The 26,062-nt window shown below is 40.3% G+C and overlaps 1 protein-coding gene across 1 annotated transcript; it reads right to left on the reverse strand.

Moving 5' to 3' along the window:
* Positions 1-256: 256 nt before the first annotated feature.
* PIK3R4 (phosphoinositide-3-kinase, regulatory subunit 4) lies at positions 257-25,944 on the reverse strand. The gene is made up of 19 exons (XM_010283942.1): positions 25,215-25,944; positions 23,783-23,916; positions 23,029-23,611; positions 20,627-20,761; positions 18,450-18,671; positions 17,559-17,732; positions 16,252-16,397; positions 13,945-14,148; positions 12,896-13,097; positions 11,123-11,322; positions 9,931-10,141; positions 7,766-7,931; positions 6,753-6,917; positions 5,320-5,531; positions 4,926-5,057; positions 3,467-3,567; positions 2,362-2,450; positions 1,821-1,929; positions 257-883 (listed from the first exon to the last, which is right to left on the reverse strand). The coding sequence occupies exons 1-19, from the start codon at positions 25,942-25,944 to the stop codon at positions 713-715; spliced, it is 4,086 nt and encodes a 1,361-aa protein (XP_010282244.1). The 3' UTR covers positions 257-712.
* Positions 25,945-26,062: the final 118 nt, after the last annotated feature.

The raw sequence follows: 26,062 nt of genomic DNA on the forward strand, positions 1-26,062 counted from the left end.
GCTCTTTCCGATATCCATACCAAATGGCAGAGAACACCATCCTGGTGCTGCTTTAGGTTCCCAGGACAGCAGAGCTTAGCATTAGACTCAAGTTTAAAGCAAGCTGGATGCAAGGCAGAAAGTACAGTTGAGGATCTGACACAAGGTTAAGCTGATCTCAAACTACAGTTAACACCCCTTTGGCTCCCAGTAGCTGAGACTACAGAATCACTGCAGAGGAACAAGGGATATAAAGAAACCAAAGTACCAAACAGGAAAGCTGAAGTGGACTTTATTGTAGTTATTAGAATGTACAGGGACATTAGCGCACCGGTTCTTATTTCATGTCTCAGATTGAACGTAGAAGCAGTCAGACACTGAAATACTTGTACCAGCTCTTTGCTTTTTGCACTTTTAGAATGTGTAATGTGGGATGTCTTTAAATTGTTTCCTGAAAGAACTGTGAAGAACAATGTAGTCAAACCGGACTAAACTATTCCTTCACAGACTGCTCGGTATTTCAAGGAAATGCTATAGATACCAAACATCTTTAATAAAAGAAGCAATTAAGAAGTGCTAACAGGGTGGTAGAATACAGATAACCGATTTTATCATCGCCTTTGTAGTCTTTAAAGTCCATTCTATTCCATGATCTGGAAACAGGCCTTGAAAACTTCATTATAACACTATTTCTTTATTACAAATATTTACATACTATATATCGGTACAACTTTTATTTCCACACTTTAACGATTCCATCCCTTGATGCAGTTACTATGAACCCTTGCGTGGTCTGGAAAGTTGCGATATCTGTGATAATATCGTGATGTCCAACTGGGAGAGACTCTGGACCCTTCCGAGGGGTCTCATCAGTGGGCCCCAGTTTTTGCTTGTTTTGAATCTCCTGTACAAAAATAAAGTGAGAAATATTATTCACAGAAAGGTTAGCATTTGCAAACGGGAATCGTCACACAGATTTGGTTGTCAGTGTAAAAAGACAAAAAAAACCCTCTTCAAACAAAGAAACAAACAAAAAACCCAAACACAAAACTCCCACCCTTTGATAGTTTTCTTAGGATTACTCTTTGGTTCATTTCTTTTAATCGCACACAACCTAAGTCTTAATCTGAACTGACATTACAGCTCTGATTAGGGAAAACTCATATTTATTTCAATTACACTAACTACCAAGACATTGACTACTGGGGGGGGAAGCTACAGAGACACATACATCTTAGCTCCAAGGGTTTTATAAAAACTCAAACAATTACATTCATGCTATTGAACAAGAACTTCAGGTGAAACACTAAAATACCATAGTGCATAGGTAGACTCGCACTGACTTTTTTTTCCAGTCACCTTTGAAGTAGCATTCATTCAACTGAAGTGAAACAAAACATTGTGCTATCGAACAACTAGCAACACTGCCAGTTCCAAAAGTCACTCTGAAGGATGTAATAAAAACTGCAGAGTTCTGCTACTGTATTATTTTGGTGCCAATACATCTCACATTGCCTTGCAAGGATCCTACACATAAGACATTCCAAAGACTGATCGAAGTCAAAAGTGTTAAAACACTAGATTTCAATATCCCAAAAGAAACGTAGGACCCTGGCTTCTGCATGTAAGTACTATTTGGTAAGTCTAATTCTGTCAAAACCAACTGTTTTTTTTAATTTTAAAGTAACTTCTTTCTAACTGCCTGAAAATGCAACACTGACACCATCCATAAAAGGTAAGAGTGAGATAAGTGGTAATTAAAGCCATCACATAATCAATATAACCCATGGAGCCATCCAAAAGGCAAGCAGAATAGGTGTCTATCAAACAAAGCGAAATACCTGAACCACCTCTGTGCCCTCAATTATCTTCCTGTAGTAGGAAACAGATGGGCAATTAGAACTTCCGGCAACAACATACGATCTCTCAGGGTAGGCTAGATCCCAAAACCTAAACACAAAGAAACAAAATCAAACTGGGATGTTAAATTTTATCAGCTTAATACAGCTGTTTAAAAGCTGTCTTGCTCTTAGGATGAAAATGGGTGGGCACAAACGCTGTATGCTTTCTATACTCAATGGAAGAGTGTGATGCAGAGAAATCAACATTCATATCAAGCTTACATGAGTTACTGTTTTGTTTCATGTCATGCAGCCTATCCAGAATTTTACAGAAGGGTACACATCGTGTTTCAGAGAAGCACTGAGTTTTGCATTACTTTTGCTGAGAACAATTCTCTCAGCTCACTGATGCTTACTAACGAACACATCTTCAGCATTATTGTTTTGACTTCCTGGAGCTTACTTAGGCAATGCTTGACAAAATTTAGTATGCCAGCAGGGGTGGAGGGGAAGGTGTCAAACGAGTTGTTAGTTTTATTACCTTATTTTCATGTCTGAGCCTGCTGTCAGTAATATGGGATTACCAGATGCTGGACTACAGTATATTCCGTGGATGCTGTGAGGAGAAGGCTAGTAGGGAAAAGGGATATATAAAAATAAATTAGCGCCAGTAGCTGTTGCCATGCTTCAGAAAGGGAACGCGTTCTTTACCACACTCATCCACCCAATTTCCAAATCTTTCTGACAAATGCCAAGTTACTTTAACAGGCCACATCTTACTATATTAAGGTAAATTGCTTCCTTCAGAGCGATGCAACAGATCTAACTCTTCCAGAATGCTTTTCTGGAATCTTGGAAATTACATTCTCAATGATGGCAAATGAGAGACATTATTTCTAAAAGAATCAGGCAGGCAAGTCATGTTGAAAAGCACATGGATGCTCAAATTTTTATGCTGTGTAGGCATTAAGGGACAGATATGCAACAGAAAACTAGCTTGAATCACAGAGTTCCCTGTGTGCGTGTGTGACCAGAATGAAGTCAAACTGCAATCTTTGTAGCATGCACAAATTCACTTTTAGGGTAGATTCCAGGTCTGCATTTATAACATTTATAGAAGCAGCTGTGGTTATTTTTCTGTATGTATTTGTGTTTTAAGAATGATATCCCAGATTGCTCCTTGAAGGAAAGCAACTAGCAGTGAAGCGTAGTAGTGGCATTATATTACAGAAAGAATGTGCAAAAGAGCAGATGCTTGCAGAAGTATGCACAATCCCAGAAACAGCAAATAAAAGTAAGTACAAGAAACCACACCACGAATTTTGGCTTTGCCGTAGTCTTTACAGGCTTGACCGACTCACTGGTCTTCTAAGAACATGACTCGAATAGCAAGTGAGCGCTACAAGTGCATTCCACAGATAGTGGAACATACCGATGAAGATTCAGGTTTATGCTGCTGTTTTACAACGGGGATTTAATTTTGACAGCAAAGCAATTCTGGTGCCAAAATAAAATCCCAGGGCAAGTTCCTGGTGCCAAACTGGCACAACCACGGAGACAGGTAACTGTACCAATGCACAGCATGGAGTCTGAGGTTGTTCTAGCTCCAGCTACACAACAGAAACTGGAAAAGAAAGAGACCAGACCTGCAGTTCTGAAAGAGGCGGTGCACTGCTGGCCCACAAAGTGAAGCGTCGATCACCAGTTTCCATATCCCACATGGAGACTTCATTATTGCCTTGAACAGCTACAGGAAAGATATTACCAATGCAAAAATTATAAAGCAGGTTGGTTGGCTCTTACTACCTGTTCTACTGACGTGACATAGAGAGTATAACAGAGACAGTCTCACTTGCTCTCGACAGCATTTGTGTTAGTCTTGCTTTAGCTGCAAAGCCATGCATGTGTTTTGTTCACTTCACTGCTTGGAAGTGGCTTCAGTATAGCTAGAAGCGCCTAATTTAAGAGAATTCAAGTGAAACCTGCTTTAATCTCCAACACTTCTAGAAAAGTATTAAAACCTCACTTTCTTCCCTAGATAACTTCTCATCCTTCTTTGAGAAGGACGGATGGTCTGTTCAGCACAGTCATCAGGGACTTTGGAGATTACCCCTGGGCAGGTAAGACAGCAATCCAAGCTTATAGAGTTCAGTAGGTACAATGGTTCGCACCCATGTTTAGTGTGGACAGGAAGACAATTCTGTTCAAGGGATTTGTTTATTGGCAGCAACCTAGCAGGCAAGGACTTTTTAAATAATATTCCAAAGTGATGAATTTTGTCACTCATTTATTCTTTAGCAGGGAGGAAACAAACTAGAAAGCACCGAGAAGCTTGCTTTATTTGTAGGTTTTTTCAAGAAATTTGTTTTATCTTGCAGGGTGGTTAATAACTAAAATAAATGAAGGCTAAGAAGCAAGTAAAATGTGAAAAAAATTACTCTCATTTTACAGCAACTTTGTCAATTTTGTTATTGTAGAATTAGTTTAAGTTACTTGTCCATTTTGGAATGACACTTAAAAGCGTATGACAGTGCTACAGTGCAGTGAGGATGAAGCAGCTGTGAGCATACCAGATGAGGAATCCTGGGAGATTTTTGAAAGCTCTAACTCATGACACAGCTGGGTTAGATTCAAGTGGGAGTTGGAATGGGACAACCTTTCAGTCTCTGCTCAACAGAGACTCTATCACAGAGCAGGCAGTGGCAGAATTACCATCAACTTCAATATGGCATGAGTCTGGGTTTCATCTTTTATAACTTTTTGTTCTTAAAAAGTGATGTGGTAGACAGCACACAGGGAGGGACCCTCACAAGAATTGTAATGCTCAGAAGATGAGAATTGTAAAGGCTGGCTGTCATTTTCATAACGGCTTAAGACTACTTCCCCCCCACGCCTTTTCATTTCAAAAAGCCAAGAAGAGCACAGTGGCAGAAGACAAATATGACCTTTCCCTTTTTCCTCTCCCCAAGCAAGCACAAGAAAAACTACAAGGAAGCAAAAACCCAAAAACCAAGTCAGCCCAAGGCTTGCAGCAGAAGCTGAAACAGAAACTCCTTTAATCACAACCCCTGGCAACTGTGAGGTTAAGTTTAAGACATCTTTTACCTGCAATTACCCAGGACTGATAGACAGGATGCATGAGCAGGCGTCTGATTCGGGCCTTGGAAGGATGAGAATGGCTGGAGATGGGTAACTGAAACCTCATGTCCCAGCATGCCATGGTACCATTGCTTGTTCCTGGTGAGAGAAAGCTCCCCATAGTCAGAGGGATAAACATGTGGGTTTTTGCCCATATCCTTGCTCTCTGTTCTAGGGAGATGGACTTCAGCCTCAAGTACTTAGAGGGCAGAATGCTTCCCACAAATAGATCAGGACGTATTTTTCTCCTCTTGTTTGAGGAAAGCATATTCTAGTCAAATCAGATCAAGCAAAAGCTTGAGCTATAATTATTGTAAAAGAAAACTGGGGTCGGGGAAGCTAACAAGAAATACAGGCTTACCGATACACAGCCAGCATTGGTGTATGTCCACAGCAAATGAAGTTATGAGGCCTAACTTCAAATCATGTTTCAGCGTCCAAGCGTTGCTGCTAGATCGCAAATCCCATCCAACCAGAGATCCATTAACTGTACCGTAAGCCAGTACTGACTGAGCTCCTGAATTGAAGTGATGCATATCTACCACACAGCCATCATCCTTCAGATCTAAGGACCTGGGTTAAAAGAATAAGCTAATTTAGAAACTGATATGACTTCCTCAAAGTTTAAGATTCCTTCCAATAGCTAATGTTGAGCAGCATTTTCCTCTTTATGTCACTTCTCAAGGCATCTGCTAGAAACAACTTTCTGCTTTTAGTACTACAGATGCTTATGCTCTCTCAAATCTCTCTGCTGATAGGACCTGCGAGCCTTCTACAGGCTAGTAAAATGCTGTCAGCAGCTCGTTGCAAACAAAAATAGCTCTCTGCGCTGGGTCTCTCAGTGGGTTTGATATTTCTCTCTCGTTCATGCTCCACGTTTATCAGATATTCATCTACCCAGAGTTTAGGGGCAGGAACACCTCTCTCCACGTTACACTGCCAGAACCATCACTCACTCACTGCGTGTGCAAATGGACATCTTCTTCAGGCACAAATGCAGTGTATACCAAAAGGGAAAATCTCATTTGTAGTTTCCATCTCCATTAGATTTGCCTTGTTTCACTTCTGAACTTAATCCCAAATAAGAGAGGACATTTGAGACCGATACCTTACTTGTAAAGTACGAGTGGACAAAGTACTTGTAAAGTCCAAAGTGGACAGAAAAGAGGTCTTTGAAATGGTTGCTAAATTGGCTGGGGCCTGGACATGTCCCTCACTCAAGCTGGAAGATTAAGCTGTTGAATCAGTGCCAAATATTCAAAAACTGCTCATGTGGAGGTAGGTAAGAAAGAGCTAAATCATCCCCAAATACTCCTCTAAATAGTATCCCATCCCCTATATCCTTGCCACTTTACTCACATTAAAAAACTGCGAGAAAAAATTGCAGGCCTGAGACCAAATCAGGTGTTGCACATTTGTAAACATTCATCTAGTGACCTGTAAAAGAACCTCCAGAATTACTTTATAAGTATTTACATTGTAACAGAGGAGGTAAGAAACTACCAATCCCAGTGCATAAATTAATGAATTGAGACCTATTCAGACTGATTGTTTCAAGCTCCTAAAGAGTCCAAGGGCACAGGAGGCACCAATAACCTACAGCTATCGAGCCTCAGCCTTGCACAGTTGCCTTTCAACCCTTCTTTGTGAAGCAGAATAAAATCATGGATTACAGTGTTCCAATACAGCCTGGGCTCAGCCAGCAGGAAGCCGGGAGCAAATCAAGGGATCTAATCCAGGGATATACTAACAACTTGAGCTCTGCGGTGAGATTTAACTGCTCTAACTACATACCTGCTTTGTATTGGATGAATTTTAGGAGATTTAGGAAGCTTTGAAGATTCAATACCAAGAAGCTGGATGGCACCATTATCTGAAGCTATAGCCAAGTAGTGCGAGCCTTGGCAGAATGTAAGTGTCTTCACATGTCCTCCAATCCGAGAGTACGTCAAAATTGATCTAAACAGAGAAAGAAGAGGGGGAAAAAAAACCCCAAAAAAACCTAACAGGAAATTTTTTGTGGCACATTAAAAAAAGAAATTACTTCCCTCAAAAACCTACTTAGAACCAATGACTCTTGAGAGCTCTTAAAATAACATCTTCTGAGTGTTCCAAAATCAGAAAGCAACATAGCCTAAGTTGCCCCTGCAAGCTTAACTCCTCATCTTTCAGCCTCTAGGTTATGACAGTCTCCAACTGCGGCTGCACACATTTGTCTACCAATAAAAGTCTAACCTAGATCTGTATCAAAGTAGCATACTGTAGTTGCTTATTGTACAACTGTACTGTTATTTAACTGACATTGCAGTCCACTAGGTCTTTTTCTAAAAGTATTTTGAGACAGACATCCTCTTCTCCCAAAGGTATCTCTCTCAGAGATGGTCAGCCCCATACCACTCATGTTTCAACCAGCAATACAGCTTTCCTGCATCAAGTATCAGTGGATGAGACAGTTAAGCGTAAAGCTAATTTGTTCCAAAAAACTCAGATTGCTTTAAACGGCAGCACTAGACTATACTGATGTTTGTACAGAAATGAAATCAAAGAGCCTGTAATTACTACAACTGCAAAGAAGTCCCTTTGCATTTGCTAGCATTTTTTTCCTTTTATTAACTAATTGAAGCAGCAATCTCATATTTTATAGTTGCATGCAAAGAGGAACACGAGTATATTTCATTATTAAAATCTCTAGCACACCCACAAGTGATTCATATTTTGCTCCCTGCAGTAATTTATTTCATTCTCTGCAGTAATTTATTTTGCACTCTAGAACAGCACCCCCGAAATCCTAGGAGTTTTAAATCTACCTGGTTGTAGTGGTTTTTCCTTCCATTTTTTGGCTGTTCCAGATTTTCACTGTGCCATCATTTGAGCAAGTGGCAAAAATGGAGTGTTCATCAGAGACCCGAATGCGGTTCACCGCAGATTTGTGTTCATGAAGGTGAGCTACCAACAATCCTTTGGGACGCCATCCTGCAGGGAAAAACAAAACCATAAAGTTTAGTGTTGATTTCATAACTTAACATTACTTACAGCTGCGAAGCACAGAAGGCACTGAAAACACAGAGCTAACGCGTTTTAAATATTAATATTTTCAATATTAAAGGCAAAAGCCTACTTGCTCAATTCTAAACCCTATTGGCAGATCTGGGTAAGAGTTTTCTTTTAGATAGGTTCCATTTACATTCAGTGAAATTACACATAGACCTTCTTTGTAGACTTTGTAGCGATGCTAGCATGCAGTTCTCCTGCTGTCAGCCTATCCAGACTGCTGTGCTGCAATTGGCAATCCCATAAATGCCCAAAATGCACATAATGAGCAACACATTTGAACAGACTTAAATTCCTGGATTATCTGTAGAGTGCCTGAAGTGACAGGCTCAGTGTTGCACTACATGCTACACTGCCAGCCTTAGGTACCTAATAAAATGAAATAACAGCTCTTCTAAATCCCGTAGGAAGTTTATTCCAGAGCTTCAAAAAGAAATCGAGGAGTTGAGCTGCTACGCAGTAACTCTTGCCAAGAAATTGCCAACATTTGTGTGAGGTTTCCTCCTGTAAAATAAGCAACCCAGCAGTATCAGCCTGCACTTCTAACATGCATCTATTACAGTGAAGGATTAACAGCAGATGAAAATAATGAAGGACAGACCACAGCAAATTTCTGAGTAAGACACAAACTTAAAATATGAGCCTTTTTCTGGCACTCGCTTGTGTGGCAGAGCAGGTCTGCTGCTTGCATTAGGACACGTTATTTCATAGGTTGTAAAACTCTCTTCAGAAGACAAACACACGGCTTGTACAAGTGCAGTCAAGGTTAGCTATGTTCAACCGCTATCTGGTTGGACCATTTTCCTGATGATTTTCTACTACTTCACTTACATTGACATGGTAGCTGTATATGCCCAGGTGTGTGCATTTATGGTGGATTTACCAAAAGACTTTAGCACCACCATGTTGATTACCGCAAGCCTAGCTGGTGCAGATGCTGCTCCCAACATCTGGAGTTTAAGCACGTGGACTGCCATTAATAGAGGACCGTCAGGAATCTCCATATTGGATACCCAGCAACAAATTCATGGAGTGGAGAACACCAGCAGGACATGCTGAGAACCGATCTGGGTAAATCCCAATCTCAGTTTGGAGCTTCAAAATTTAAGCTGGGGCCATAGGAAGATGACTGTGATTTAAACCTATGTGTTTTCTCCCAGAGTGGCTGCCAGAGCCCTAATTAGCAAAACCTGGGGGTTGCTCCTTTCTAGTAAAGAAAAGGAAACACGGTAAAAATGTCTCCCCTGCTGAAAGCAACAGTGTAGTATGGGAACACACATCTTCTCTTTGTGCTGGGCCCTGTGTTGCTGTCACCACTGCTGGTGGGGACAGGCTCCTTTGTAAACAAGGGCAGCTCAAACAACCCACCCCAGTATTCGTGCCACTGGGCAAGAAAACCTGGCCAAGAGGTTACCTGGCCTTGGTTACTACTCACAGGATGGCCGAGAATCTGGAGCCACCCCAGGCAAAATTCTGTGATTCTGTGAAAATACTCACATTTCTCACCTCCCAACACAGTGTTTCTCCCCTCGCCCAAACCAAGCTACAGGCTGTTACAGGATGACAAGTTATCTGCTATATACCTGGTTACAAACAACCTACTTCAGAAAATTCACTGGAACAAAGCACACAACTGGACTTCAGTGGTTTCGGTTCATTACTGCAAAAGTAAAGGTCTTGGTTCCAGACCCTCTGACACAGGTCAATGCCATGTATTTGCCAAAATAGGTGTTCGCCATAATAGGCACATTTCCTAAACGAATAATTTCCTCTTTTCCTCATCTTTTGCATTTTTTTCCTTGGGACAATGGTGTTCTCATTCAAGTTTGGGTGGGGGTTTTTTTTGTTCGGTTGGGGTTTTTTTAAGTTTTGGTTTTTGGGTTTTTTTTTTATATAATAAGCTCACTGGCCTGTGATTTACCTGGAGGTGGGGGCTTACTCTCCCACTCTGCATTCTCCATCATCTGTTTGGCAAGTCTCTCTGCATTACACTGTTCTCGCTTCTGCTGGATCAGCTGCTGAAGTTCAGTTTTGCAAGTGGTGATGCGTAACTGGTGTGCAGATGGGGACGCTGTACTGCTCAGTACCTGTATGGTCGGTTTCCTGGGTTGAACAACTGTCCCATCAGATGCCTGTAACAGATAAGCACTTGAAATACATATGCCTTACACGCTACACAAAGATAAATCCTGCTCTTAAAATTACTGGGTTACACTGAAGAAAAATGGAAAAAAATCTTTTTTATTGACTGAATTAGCAATGAATTAGCATTTAAAAAAATTCATGCTTGCATGAAAACAATTTAAAATAGTGAAAACTATTATTTACAGAAAAGCTTAACTGTTCATTTATTCTACCCTGTTTGCCTAGTCTGTTCTGTATTATATTTGTAGAAACTGTAATGTGCCATGCACATCTCTTAATGTGATTATTACAGAAGCCGTTATTGCTCTCAAGACCGACAGAATTACGGGTTAGCTCTTGAAGGATTATTGGTTTATATTGGGCTTTAAAAATAAAAGCGGGAAATGCTTCCCCCTTAGTTCAGAGTGGACACTCATGTAAAGCTAGCAGAAGCTAATCTCCAACTAGAAACAACTAGAATAGAGAAGACTTCAGTGTCAAGAGATGCCTCCACAGCCTGCAGGGCTCCCAGCCCATCCTTCTGTAGCCTGTACTACGTATTACAGGTACAGGATGTCTAAAGGCAGCTATGATGTGGTACACCAGTTACAAGTTAAATCATGACATCTGTTCTCTTCCTCACAACATGTATCAGGGCATGCAGTTTGAGGAAAAGTCTTCCCTACTAGAACAGCCTACCTAATAATTGGTTAATCCATAAAGCCCCATCTCTTCATGCAAAGCATCTATTTGTTAGTGAAGCTCTTCTGTTCAAGTGACTAAACTTAGGGCCATCCTTTCTCAATCACTATTTTAAAAATAAGAACTTGAAAGTCAGCTACTCTGCTGGAGAAGATGCCAGGGAATAGCACCAGTGTAAAATAACCTCCAAACAAAACAAGAATGCTACATCCCTATAGCCCCACTTGGCTTTAAAACAATTGAATCATTTCAGTTTAAGATGCAAAGATAGTATCTTTCAGCAATACCTGTGGGGAGGATGACAAAGTGACACAAATGCCAGCTGAGGACTCTGAACGAAGTGGTTTCCCAGCCTGGATGGCTTCAGTATCAGTAGTTTGCCCATGTCCTTTGGATACTGGCTGGGAGATGTTAGCTGGTTCCAAGGACCCAAACATGCTTTTCCATTCTTCATTTACATTTGAATCTTGCTTTATGTGTTTTCTAGCTATAAGCAATCAGGAGGGAGGAGGGGGAGTGAGATAAAAAAACCCTAAACATAATCACAACAATATTCACTCAGGTTGGTCATTACTTTCAGACTACACACCAGTTTCTTTGTAGGGAACAATGTTTACATGCCAATTTATTATTTCTATAGTTAATAGAGAAAAAGGTACTGCTAGGTTGTTTAAGCCAGCTGACAGGGATTTATGAAGCAAACAGAACACACGTGGCAAGTGTTCTGTTTACACCTGCTCAATCCTACAGTTGACTCATACAATAAATCATTCCAGTATAGGGAAATTTTGCATCTAGAAGGCTGCAGGATTAGACTGCACACTGTAATTTTTTCTTATGAGAGTTACTCCATTACTAGCATAAGACTGGGATAAATTTGTAATAGCACAGTATGCAAATCATTGTCAAGTGTCAAATACAATCAGTTTTCCATCACAATTGCAACATCACCTGTAGATTCAAGAATGTTATCTGTAAACAGGAAATTTATTTATTTTCAGCATTCCTCTGGAGTGACTTAAAACTGTAAAATACAGAAAGCGAAATGAAAACATGGGACAAACTAAATTTGGACAAAGTCAGTGAAGAAGGTAAAGGAGTGAAGACTTTGCAAGTGACAGTTTTGGGTGAAGTCAATCAGTTCAAATACAGACTTAGCATACTAACTTTTAAATCCCTTCCACTCCTGACTCCACAGGATGCAAAAAAATGAAAAATCCTGTACTTATGTACTTTCCTTTAAAATTATATGCAAAACATTTGCAGATTAGCATCTTAATTCTGTAAATAAGATGGCAATAGCTACCTGGTCTGCAGCTATTTCTGCACTTTTCTGAAAACGCAGAACCTATCAGTGGTATACAGAGGAGGGCCTTGCAAGCTTGACAGAGCAAAGAGGAAGCTCACTGTCTGGAAGAGAAGAATTTTGAGGATAGAACTGGAATAGAGGGTGGATTTCAAAGCTGAACAAGGAAATATAAGAGGTTTTTCAAGCTGAAAGAGGAGCAGACAAAGTCAAACAGGGGTGGATAAGCAGCTGAAGAACGCTAAGCTCAAAAAGCAGGTATTTGGTGGGTGAGCAACAGTTGGCACTCCTCAGTGCCAGCCTGTTTCTGCATCACACCTAGGCCTCAGTTTCCTCCACGCTACCTCAAAAAAACATCCTGGATTTTCACAGTTCAAGAGCTCATCACTTCTCGCGAGGAAACAGGATGGCAAAAATGCAGCCTTCTTAATTTCCACTGCTACCATGGGTCACTACAGTCCCGTTTGTCACAATCAGCTAAAGAACCTGTGCATATTACTACTGCAAATGCAGTCAAACTGATTCAAATACCCTCAGGGCCAAAGTATCCCTATCTTTCACTGATCCAGAGAGCATTCCAGCACCTCACATTTCAAATAGCAGCAGGAATTTTCTTACTGCAAACTCAGCAAGGATGGTGATAGTTTTGTAGGCTGAATTACTGAGAACAGTTGCTGAGTAAATTAAAGACTTAATTCTCTGACCCTGAAAGAAAGGCTATATTTTATCTATAGAGACCACAAAATATACCAACCACGTTTGTCATCAGGCTCCTGCTTTGTTTTAACAAGATCCACTTGTCTCCCAGTTATTCCCAGAGCTGACAAGTCAATCACTCCTTTCTGACTGCTGTCATGCAGGTGGCTCTGATCCACTATATTGGCTTTAGCTTTATTTGATTTTAACATAAAGTCTTTCAGTGCTAACAGTTTGTCTTCTTCCTCTTCAGTCATCCCCTACAGAATAAAAGAAAAGATATTACTTTTGAACAAGAACATACATCAAGGCATGAAGATGTAAGAAGCATCAAGATTAATGACTGTCTCAGAAGTGGAAGGAGAGAGCAGATCCCCTGAATTCAAGTCATCAATCTATCACTCATACAAGACTTCAGATAAGTTGCTGTAGTATAGGAATATCTTTCCTCCTTAGGAACAGGGCTAGGAATAGCAAAAGGGCAGAATAACTTTTAATATTAGATCACTGTCTAGTGCAATCTGCTTCATTGCCACCTAGGCCAGGTGGCATACAGCCCACAAGCATAGGGAAAAAAAAAAGAGGGGGAAAAAAAAACAAACCACCACCCCCTACTCAACTGCAGTCCTTCCTCTTCCCAGTTCTCACTGCTTTGTGTGGATGATTCTTAGTGTTCCCCTCTTCACATATAAGCCTCAACACTGCCCAGCTCCTTTTGGCTTTTGCACTGTTACTTGCATGTCTCTTCAACAGATGCATACTCTTCTCTCCAACACAGTACACAGCACATATTCTGTAACACTGATACCATCACAGATGTGTCAGAAATCTGAGACATACAACTGAAGTCTTTAAAAAGAGGATGTATTTAGGAGATCCAAACATAAGGTTGCCCAATTTCTGGCAGATCTTTTCAGAATTTTCCTTAACTTGTGAACTCTGTCTTATAAGCATGTACTGAAATCAGTGAAGTCAATGGTTTGCAGGACCAGAACCTCAGACTGGGAGTCCCATCAGAGCAGAAACTGCAAGGTTAGGGTCTGCGGAGACATACAGAGACCAAGAATCTCAAGCCTGACCTTCAAAGTACAAATAAAAAACAATCACTTGTGAAAGTAGCTTCTTCAACAGCTGTGCAATGGCAGGGTCCTCTGGGGGTGGGCAGTCAGGGAGAGCACCATTCCTCTTCTTCTGACGCATCTGAAGGTGTCGGAAGAGGCTTGTGATATCCTTCGATCTTAAGACATAATCAAATATGGAACGGCTGACAGGCTCCTTAAGTACACTTAGCAGGACTATTTCTTTATCTATCTGCAATTCAGAAAGACAGACCAGTCAACATGGAGGACGATATCCATATAAACATGGGGTAATCTAGCAGTAAATGCTGTCAACGCATGTCTACAATGTTTGCACTTTTTTTTTTTCCCCAGCCTGAAAGTCAGTAACTGGACAATTGCAAATATTAATATAAAAATCAATCTCTTCCTCTGAAGGGATGTTCTAAAACCCAGTTTCCATTTCAGTCCTGAAGAGATGCTTCCAAACTTAAAATAACAAAAAATCATGTAGGACTTAAAAATTATTGCACATAATTGTGCCAATAATCTAGATTCAATTTCTCTCCTTTCATGAAAATAATACCTTTCCCTGTGTTGGTCATACCAGATTATCTCCATTCTCTTTCCCCTGCTCTCCCAACAGTCTCAAAACACTAGCTTGTAACTGCTAGATGGGATGAAAAGTTCTACTACTAGTACAATAGTATTTCAAACTTTGTCTTTGTCCTACATTTACCCTGTAAAAATACCAACTAGAAGAGCTCTTCCCCCGTGTCAGTCAGGTTACTGAGTTTCCTCCTATGTCTACAAGGGAATAAGGATGCAGAAGCATGTAATTAAGTAATATTCAAAAGCATATTGGGACATTAGTAAACAGTCATAAGAAACTGAGGAGTTAAGGCATAATTTAGAGTCATTAATGAACAATCTTCATAAGGACTGCCCCAGTTACTATTAAAACAGAAAAAACCAAACAAGTTTCTATTCTCCTAGGTGGCGATTCAATGTCTGTTTGTGTCCAGAGAACATGTCTGGACAAAAAGTCTTGTATGAAATCCAGATTACTTGCAGCCCCAACATTCCTTTGAGTTTATACTTTTGTTGTAGTACTTTATTTTTGCCATTTCAAGAAAAGGTCTTAAGATGGCAGGGGGGAGGGCTAGCCATATTCATGAAACGAGCCCCCAGTTACAGTCTCACAGCTAAATGGCCAAACCTAATTCAGCCCAAAATTATGATACAAATGTTTGTATAAAAGTTAGAATACTCAAAATAGTTAATGGGAGATGGTGAGGTTAAGACTGCAATTCTTCCTTCACAACAGAAGATCTCATTCCTATAACATGCTTCTTGTAGCTGTCTACATGAAAAACAACTTCAGAATGAATCCAGAGTGACGACTTCTTTGTTACAGTCCAATTCAATGTTAACCCCTACTTGCTTACTATATTTAGTGTTGCATACCAAAGGAAAGATTAATATACCAAAATGAAGCAGGAAATGAACAAGACAGAAATTTATCAATCACTGTCTAAAACACAGCGCAGGATGTTTAGGGAGATGTAAACAAGGGAAATATTACTTTAGAGAAGTTACCACCTGCATGGCTTAGAAGAAAATGTTAAACACTGATACGCTTTTCAATGTAAGTACTGCAGCTGTTTCTTATCTATTTAAACACCTGAGAGATGCATTCCATAGGTCCTAAAGTTATATGCAAAGATGCCTATATGATCATATTACCAGCATCACGCAGGTCACTGCTAGACATGTGCTTTTATGAAATCATTAACTCATTCATGTTGAGCACTCTACCCTTATCCTTGGCAAAGCACTGAAACACAGGAGTAGCACTGCTGAAATCCCAAGCATGGCAATTACTACCTAACAGACTGCTCATGTTTTCAGAGGATCAGGCCCACAGTCAAATGTGTTAGCAGGGCAGGGCTGGAATACTCAGTCTTGTAGATGAAAGCATAGAACATAGAAACACTTGTTTCACAGCCAACATTTCACGCCTTTTAGACTTCCTGCACAATATTGCCAGAGTTTGATTGTAAACAAGGCAGAGAAGAGCTTGAACCAAAGACATACAGGTTGATTTTAGGCTTTGTAAAATATTTGTTGAAATTTGCAATAAATTTGAGACAACAGTCTTTCAAACATGGAATGCAACAGCCATTCTGTCAATATCTGCCATCAGAGATCAAAAAACTGTATCGCCTCAAACCTTTCTTGAAAAAAAAAAAAACCCAAAAAGTAATATTCTTATAGCCAGGACCATGGCCAAGACAGACCTTAAGAGCTATGACTAGTCAAGATCTATTCACGTTAGTATTATTTGAAGTATTACCTGTATTATTGGTTGTGTGATAAAAGGATGGAGGTAAGGCATTAGCTTGCAGTAGACATCTGCAATATTCAAATACTGTGCTACCACAGTGATAAATCCGACTGCACCGTAACGTATCCAAAGATTAGGATGACACAGGAAAGGTGCTGAAAGAAAATCAGGCTGTTAAAATATATCATTCGTATTAAAGAGAGGGGATTGTCCAGTATATGGCATCCTGTGATATCATTTCCTTCCCTTAGAATTACCCCCAAACTGAGCCTTCTTGCAGAGCACCAAGGTTAAAACACTCATACTGAAAAATTATTTCGTGGACTTCACTGTGCCAGCACTGCTCAGCTTCCTTGCTGTTACCAGAAAGTATATTTTTCCTATTTATTCATTTCAATCCCTAATTGTCAACTCCAGATTTGCAAAGGAGACTAATCCAAAAATAAATCTCAACCTTATTCTGGACAACTATGAAGACTCCTAATACCAGTGGTTTTGGTTTGTGTTTTTTTTGTTAAGTAAATACTTTATTCCTTCCTTCTTCCCCTCTCTTTGTTGAATAGTCAGTACTTATACCGTAAGATTATCAGACTCAGAAGTCCATCTCAATTATGTGGGTTTTAAGAAGCTGTAATCAAGGGACTGTATCTAGTCATGAGACACACAATCACAGATCATCTGCCCTGGATTCTGAGTGCATGTGAAAAGCCATCACATTAGGAAGAAGCAGAATACATCTGAAAAGATCAGTTTTCCACAGATAGCTGGTAAATCTTTGGCATGCCTAAATGAAATGGATAAGCCTGATGAGGAAGGAGAGCGCAACTCCGTATTCAAGATGCTATTGAGTTAAACGGGTTTTTATGGTGATAGAAATAGGATGCGAATGGATCATGTATTGTCTGAAAGACTGGATTCCCCCTTTCCTCAAAGGCTGATAGGTAAGAGTTTGCAAGTTATGTGCCTGATCAACTTTCAGAAGTAACCAATTTTTCTTTATAGGAGATTGGCTTGAAGAGCAAGGAAAGATCTTAAAGCAGAAAGTTTCTGGACTAAGTGTTTTTTGCTGCTGTCCTAATATTATAAAAATCAGAGAAGATGCTTCAAATTTGTTCCACCAAAATTATTATTTTAGAGTTCTAAGCATTAACATGGTCCAACTAGCAGTAGTTCATTAACAACGATCTTGTGTAGATGCCAAAACAGTACTATAGTTTTGCATATTGGACAACTAAGCTGATAATGAAGCTTTATGTAGTACTAAGATTTCTTTCCTTAACTAGGAAAACAAGGTATTCTCCAGTATTCCAACTTACCGATATCACAAGCAAACTCATAAATATGGGGCTTTTGTAAAAGCCCTAACTGGCACATACAAGTAAGAGCATTGAGTGCTTTATAAATGACAAATTCTTCAGCATCACTGAGACCTTGCTGAAGCAGAGGTTTTAGTATTGATGAGCTCTGCCAGCCAACGTAAGCAGCAACACCTGAAACGTAAGAACAACACATAAAAATCCAAAGTAGCACTTCACAGAAGAGTTTGGGTTGGAAGGGACATTTACAAGTCATTAGTCCAACCCCCCTGCAATGAGCAGGGACATCTTCACCCAGATGCTCAGAGCGCCGTCCAGCCGGACCTTGAATATTTCCAGGGATGGGGCACCTACCACCTCTCTGGGCAACCTGTGCCAGTGTTTCACCACCCTCATTATGAAAAATTTTAGCCTATACCAACACATAGTTTTCATCATATTAACAGGTCTACTGAAGTAAATGGGACCATGCACACATATGAAGTGATGCATCTACTAGACAGCTTGCAGAAATCTTAGTGTTTACTGGTCATAACTTAGCTTTTGGAGGTGGTGGCTTTAGCAAAGACACAAAAAAAAGCGTTTAAAGTTTATTTTTTATGTTAATCTAACCTAGACTTAAATGCCTCAGTCTCATTTGTATTAAATATTTGGACTAAAAGAAAAATATATTTGTATTTACATTGTTTCATCTTCACTCCCTGAAGAAACATTTACACCCAATAACTCAAAGTCTTTTTCTATAAATTACAGAAATCTTTAGAAGAAAGGGCTTTTATATGACTGTTAACAGGTTCCAGGATATGCAAAAATTCATTTATTTATGAATAAATTTTATTTAAATAATAGAATTATTATCTCTACTCTGTTTGGCTGAAACCAAACGCTTACCAACAATACTGTCAAAGAAAGCTCCTCGAAGATGCCAGTCATTCTTATCATTTAAGAAAGTGATCATATGAGACAGAAGAACATCATTGGCTTTCTGACGTCCAAAAAAGACACAGAGACGTGTTATTCCATTTTCCATCAGTGTTTGTTTTACAATATTCTCCGGGTCACTTAGCAAAGTCACAACTTTCTGCTGGACCATTTCATGCAAGGCTTGCAACTCTGCAAGAGACAACAGGATGAACATTTGGGTTGGTGAGAAACAATATGGGCATGTGTACTACCTGCTGCTAAAGGAGCTACACTGATAGGTCATCCTGAAGAACACCTGCCTCATTAAGATAGGCAATGTTAATGGAACCTCAACAATTCCAACGACTGGCTTACCAAAGACGTTCAGACTAAGCATGGGGTGGTGGCAAAGCCAAAAGGTAGAGAAATGTGAGACATTCTTACCAGATCAATATATTCTGAACTTGTCCTAACTGCAACTAAGTTGATCCAGCTCATTATATATATAGGTAAAGTGCAGATGTGAACGAGCATCAGAATGAGTCAGCAGCAATGTTACAAAAGTAAACAAAATGCTTCAAGGCAATTCTGGTTTGATAATTGACTACCAGTTTCAAAATTTGTCAACTGACAACAGATCAACAGTATATTTTTAGCTAGGCAGATAGATTGGCTTCATTAAGGATGCAGAGAGGAATTAAACAATACTTGAAAAAGTGAGTGCTTCCGATTTCATTAAATATCAGTAGTTACCCTAATAATACCGACGAAAAATTTGAAGATGATCTTGCCCACGGCTTCTACTCCACAATGTAACTAAAAAAGTATTTCTATTAAATGTAAATAACAGAATTGTTAATGCACTGGCTATTGTTGAAAGCTGTACATGAGAGGTTCTCAAACAAGTAGTGTAAAAATTTCAGCTACTGCTGTCCCAGATTTGCAGGGGTGATTACCATTTGCCTGCAGTCAGAAGACCAGCTAATTTGTTTTCTATGGTGACTCTGTCTGTCAGTCACATGAAAAAATTGCCTTCTGGGTTCAAATTTCTCATGCTTCATTTCTAAAAGGGTAAAAAGAATAGAACTATTCAAACTTCTTTCTTCCTTGCATTACTACTTTCATCTCCAAGCTATTTTGAAGGATTGGGGACAGTATTTTTTTAGAAATACAGCCTGTGTGATGGGGCTTCCTCTCTCACTTACTCCTCAGCAATTCTGAGCACCCCATACCTTATTTGAAGGAACTTGAAGAGGATTTTTTATGTTTGGTTTTGGTAGTTCTTTTATGGTTGTTGTTGTTTTTTTTTTTAAGGTATCATCCTGCAACTAGTTGAGAGATAATTGAAATGTGCCTTTTTCCCTACCAAATGGAGTATGTGTGGGATGTTTACCAATTATGATTAGTCACAGATTGATCTACTGAGCCCAAAAGAGCAATGACAGTTTTTAACCACAAACTCCTCCCATCTTAGAAGACTTGCCCGGCATTGTTCCAGAAATCTATGCATCACTAAAAGGCACTGGAGCTGACACACAGGTCACGTATTACCATCTCTCCTTCTCAAGGGAAGGAAAAAGGAAAGTGACCCTTAGGATTTTAACTCATTCTTTGTGCTACAGTTACGACAGCACGGGTAGCTGTGTTACTGCCCAATGGCATCCATATGTTCAGCATCTTCAGGAAAAAAGATAGACGAGAGTTGCCAGTTGCAGAAACAGAAAAGGAAGAATGACTGAAAAATACAGTACTATGACTATGCTAGAATTTGACAGCTTTTTCAAAGCTAACGCTGCCTGCCACTTCAATGGAAGCGGTATTTGGAATACGGCCATGTTTTTGCAGCTGACTTGTTTACAGGACCATGAGTGAAACTGGATATGCAATCAGGCAGCCAGCATCACAGTCAAAAACCTTGAGAACTTTTGTAGAAGAGAAGCGTGCTCATTTATATACTTTTTTTGTCTTTCACAATGTTCAGAACAGAAGTGTCTGTTTCTGCATGAAGCTGTAACACTCACGCTTCAATACTGGTTGAGGCAAAGCATTCTTCCCATGTAATAGGAAGGCTAAGCTTTAAGAGCTGAGGGAGATGAGTACTAACTAGGATCTTTGGCCCATGATTTGCTATTATAAGCAGGCAAGGTAAGTAGAAGTGACATTACCTGTGTCATAGTTATCAGTAGGGTGAGATGTTTCATCCATTTCTTCACCATTTGGTTCATTTTCCATATTCAGATTTTTCAGCTGTACTAACTCCAGAAATCTCAGAGCTGTTTCTGCCAACAATGCTATGTTTTCTGCAAAGGAAAACATTTTCGTTAAGAATTGTTCTACTTTGCCAATTTACATCAGTCTGATGATCCCCGTGATGAGAGATTATAACCACTGGCAATACCAGCCATGATGGGCAAATGGGATTGAAATTACACAACATGCTCTGGTCAACCCTCTTCTGTTGACCCTTACCCCAGCGAAGCTACCAAGTACATCAAATCACACAGTAAATTTGTCATATGAACAAGTGGAAAAATTGTAAGGATATCAAGTATAATAAGGACTAATTTCAGTCTTCGAGAACTAGCCCTAAATGCCACCTAATCTCAGGCTAATGACTAAATAACTTGATAGAACTTCAAGGCAAATTAACCTGAATTAACTAACATGCCCATGTGGTAGACTGCCACACCAGGTTACATATCCTAGGGAATAACAACAGGGTTACCCTTGAGGGCTGGATTCCACTTTTAGAACATTTGTCCTCATATCTATCCATGAGATTTGGCACTGTTCTGCACTGTTCAGAAGCTGCTGAAGCAACTCAGGCTATATTATATGGGTCAGGCCACTGCTGGCACAGGAATAATCCTGTCGAGGTAGAAGTCCCACTTAAGCAGCAGTTCTGAGTGTTGTCCAAGACAACAGCAGCATGCCAACGGAGCCTGTCCACAGCCCAGATCAAATCTTGTGAGTCACCAGTCTGACCACTTCCAAAAAGTGTGCTACAGTAACACAAGTTAACTCAGGTATTAGACTACCTTTAAATATATATATGTGTGTATATTTATTTGAAATTTAAATTGCTTTCTTAAAGGAAAAGATATTTGAAATTCAGGCAACTTAGGCAACTTCATCAGACTTAACCATCTACAGTTCAAATAACCCTTTCAAATTTCAGAAAATATTCTAGCTGTACTCAGTTTGAAAATAAAGTCAAACAACTGAACACAGAGAGAACATCTGTGTAAGCAGATGCAACTAGAGTCTATGGGTACTGAGATCCGTAGCCTTTTCGCACTTGCAGAAAAGGAGACTGCATTTTCTTTCTTGCATTTCAGCTTATTTAACAAGTTCAGCCTTACATTAGTTCATTTAAAAACTAATTATGACTAGACTATAATTTTTTTTCTAATCTACAGATAAAAGTGAGGCATGAAAAAATGGTTCTTTCATAAAGCCCTAAATGTGGAAGATCAAGGTCACCAAAAGCAATTAGTTCTAATCATTAACTATACATTGTCTTCAATAATTAGTTTCATCAGCTTACTTAGTGAACAAAAGAAAAATATCACCTGGGACATTTTCAGCTAAATTCTGCATTTATAACTTAAAAACAAACAAAAAAAAACCTCCCACAAAAAACAGAAAACAACACCCTTAAATATGCTAGTCATAGCAAATAAGGGTACATGGTAAATAGCAAATATAGGCATGACTACTAAGTTTCTTCCTGAACCAGGCAGAACTCATATCTGAATAATGTACAAAGAAAACATCTGCTACAGTATAAACCGGTCTATTACATAGCAAATAATGTAATTTCAGCCCCTGAATATCAAATTTCATTTTGTGGGAAAATAACTCTGAAGCTTAGCAACACACTGATGCTTTAAGTTAGTTTCATATTTATTCGGTTCAATCAGGCCACTCTAAGCAAACAATAGGAGCTATCGAAATGTCAATTAAGATAAATTAATAAAAGCAGTAAAGGGTGGGCAAGCTCAGAATGCCCTGTTCACATACGTAGCTACACAAAGACCACTTGGACAAGTACTTTTCTTCGTTATGCTCTTGCTTATCCAGGGAATAAAGCCAGGGCTGCTTCCCTGAGCATGAGGCTCTAAACTCTGACCTCTTACGTTAGCGTGGGCAGACCTGCTGTGTGCTACATCCAGGCTCTAGCCCAAAGCACATGTACACATTCTGCAAGTTGCTTTTACATGCAGAACTACAGAGAAGAATGCATGTTAATTTTTAAAAAGTTAATTCATCTAGCAGAGAGTAGACACATTTTGTCAACTATTTAAAATGTAAAATTTACTTTGGGTACAGATCTACAGTGGAAACTCATCTGTTAGTACAAGTCAACTCATTAATTATTAAGTTGCTGCCACCACCTGCACCAGTTAGCTTAAGTGAATACAGGTGTCTTTACCTGCAGTCAAATCTGGGGAGATTTACTGAAATAGAAACAGCAAGCTATGTGACGATTTTAAGCAGAGGAGAAAACAGTTAAGGAAATACAGAAAAGTCTAAGATTTGGAGTTTTGACTGGATTTCCTCTTACCAGCATATGCAAGTCTGACGATTGTGGCTTCATCCTGGGCCAAGTGTGCAATGCCTGGCAGAATGTATTCTGGGTAAATGTTAATATCATTGCGTGGCACCTCTTTGACGAGAGCAAGAACTTTAGTTAATGTCCTCACAGATTCTGCCCTCACCCTGGGCACAGAGTCGTTGCTGAAATGTAACAGATAAGGAGTAATACGATCCAGAAGAATCTCTACACTTAATCTTGGTGCTAAATGAAGAATCAGTTCCAAAGCAGCCAGTTTTGAATCACAGTATTTGAGAGTCTGTAAACAGGAAGTTATCACAGACACTAGAATAACCAGCCCATTCTCTTTTGTCTCTCCCTCGGCCTTCTCTGTGCGATCATGCCCACAGAGATTGTGAATGATGTTGTCCAGATCTTTACGTATGACCAATATACGCTCATCTGCCGATACAAACGTTTCCTTGGCAAACTGGGCCATGTAAGGCTGAAGGAAAGTGTAAAATATTTCAGGAAATGCATTGTTACGTTGCTGTTTCAAATAATCTTCAGCTGCTAAACGTTTATCTGGCTCACGATGGACCATCTGAGTGACCTTGAGAAAGGCAGAAGTAGGAGGGAGCAGGAGAGAAAGATTAAAGGTTTAGACATTTGTAATATATTAAAAAAAACCAAACTCAAACAATAAGCAATTTGTCACCAAAGTAGGTGAAAGAAACTACAAACTGACCACTCAAATGGTTCTGATGCTGTAGCCCATCCTTACCAGTTCTCTGATACTGCGGTCTTCAATTTTGTTTAGGACTTGATCAGGGGAAAAGAGGCCCTTTCTGTAAGCCAAAAGCTGAGATAAATCAAACAAGGGTACGCCTTCTGTGAAGAGCTCTGCTATTACACAGCCTGGGGAACAACAACAACAAAAAGTCAAGGATGTCAGGGGATACTTTTCTATATGCGGACAAGAACAAACCCTGTGCGACTCTTAGCTTGATTAAAAATAAGACAAATGAGTTGCCAAATTAACTTGTGGAAAGTAGATAGCATCTCAAGCTCCAAAAACTAGCTTTTACACTTGATCCCTAAAATATGTCCCAAGTATTTTATTTCAAACATGCCAATAGCAGAGGAGTCTGCAGTTAGGAAACATGAGGCAGTGACTTCAGCCACCTGCCAGCTGGAAAATACACCACCAGAAAAGGAACCCACATCACTGTCACATGGAAGAAGAGTGCCAGTAAGTCAGCATGGATCAGGCAGTAGGTCAAAACTAAGCAGCCCTTTTACAGAAGGTAAAGAAATAACCTCTACTTCCATAGTGATGCTGGGAGACAGCATATATTCACTCACACAAGCTCATAAGCACAGTGAGAAATAACATGATTGCCAAGCACAGCCACCCCGTTGTGTACATGACACATGTTCTCTTCAAAAGGTCCCATTCCTGCAGTTTGCTCGCAACGGTTAGTATCTTGCTTTATCAGTGGAGTGCCCTAGAAGCTTGGCCCTAAGAGCAGCTTATAAAATGAAGTAACTATTACCTTTAAATTCAGATTTTCAATCACTTTAAAGCAAAAAAAAAAAAAAAGGCCAAACTTATGGCTTTCAAACTGCTCAACGCAAGCCCAAGACTAAAGGCAGGCTCCCACAGTTGGACTGTATCAAGTATTTGCGAGCGGGATGATGACAGGAGCTTACTTCATTATCCAACTTCCTGCCTGTGGGGAAAATTAAACAAGAAGGGGCTTCTAAAGCCAATATTACCAAACTGCCCTGAAAACTGGCTCAGTCCCCAGGCAGCTGGACCTCAGGTGAACCAATGACTGGCTCCTCCTCTTGGGTCCACCTCTTGGGCATATGCTATGTGGCCCCAGAGCCTCAGCCACAAGAAGATGATGGTCTGTGGCTTTCAAACCCAGGGCAGGGTTGAGCCTAACAGAGTAGTTTGTGATTTCCCTCCTCAGATAACATGGTGGTACACTTAAGTTATGTAGCTTACTGTATTGTGTCTATACATTTTCTGTGAAAGAAAGGTTTAGGTCTTAGGCTTCAAATAAGCAAGTTTTTCCACATGCTGTTCTCTATGCCCACAGAAAAAAAAAAAAAAGAACCAAAAAACCTCCAACCCCCAAATAAGCTTTTCTGCTCCCCAACACACAATCATAAATGACACACTGATCTCTCCTGATAGCTCCAAGTACCTGCGGAAAAGATATCCATTGCACGTTTTAACTCCCCTCTTGTTCGCTGGTTGCTATTTGCCAAGTCTACCAGAGGAGTTGAAGGGTCCCGCATGTTCTCCAACTCCGTAGCAAACATACTGCCATCGACAAAGCGCTCGGGAGCGATGTAACACGTTCTTCTCCGTGATGTGTCGAAGAAGTAATTGAAGTCAGCAGGATTGTCTTCAGGAAGGTAAGTTGGTTTAAAACTGGCAAAGTCAGTTAGAAGAACCCAGTTCCAGCTAGTCACCATGATGTTCTCTGTTTTAATGTCCCCATGGCGGACTCCAGATCTGTGCGCTTGGTCCACTGCAGTAAGGATCTGGAAAGCGATCCACCTTTTTTCAATGTTGTTCAGGAATGGCCTAGTACTAATTCGATCATAAAGGTTGTCCCGTACATACTGTCTGAAAAGCATCGCAGCCTTCTCGGACAGGGTCGCTTTCTGGAAGGGAAGGCAGTTCTGCGCCGAGTGTAACCTTATCTTCAGCTCCTCCAGCTCTTGCTTGTAGCTCGTCAGGGGTAAGGTCGGATCCTGGATAGCAAACACCTTCACGACCACCAGCCCCTCCCGGTGCTTGGCTCGGGCGACCTTGAAGAAGCGGGTGCTCCCCAGGCTCTTGTCGTATTCGAAGTCGTGGATGTCTGAAAAGTAGCTGTCCACCGAGAGAATCTGCGAGGGGGCGATGCCAGCCAGCTGGTTCCCCATGGCGGCACCTCCTCCCGGGCGCAGGCACCGCACCAGCGCTCTCCCCCGTCAGCCTGGGGGGAAAAAACACGACGCACGTTTTACACCGGCCGCAGCTACGGGGCCACTCCGCTGCCCC

Source organism: Phaethon lepturus, unplaced genomic scaffold, assembly GCF_000687285.1.
Source record: "Phaethon lepturus isolate BGI_N335 unplaced genomic scaffold, ASM68728v1 scaffold19380, whole genome shotgun sequence".
Classification (NCBI taxonomy): Eukaryota; Metazoa; Chordata; class Aves; order Phaethontiformes; family Phaethontidae; genus Phaethon; species Phaethon lepturus.

Bases quoted from the DNA above. Each gene is read 5' to 3' on its own strand.
- PIK3R4 (XM_010283942.1), bottom strand. From the start codon at position 25,944: ATGGGGAACCAGCTGGCTGGCATCGCCCCCTCGCAGATTCTCTCGGTG. The intron at 20,762-23,028 runs GTAAGAGGAAAT...TTTCCTTTGCAG, and splicing joins CGTCAGACTTGCATATGCTG to AAAACATAGCATTGTTGGCA. The intron at 16,398-17,558 runs GTAAGTTGGAAT...ATTTTCTTTCAG, and splicing joins TGAGTTTGCTTGTGATATCG to CACCTTTCCTGTGTCATCCT.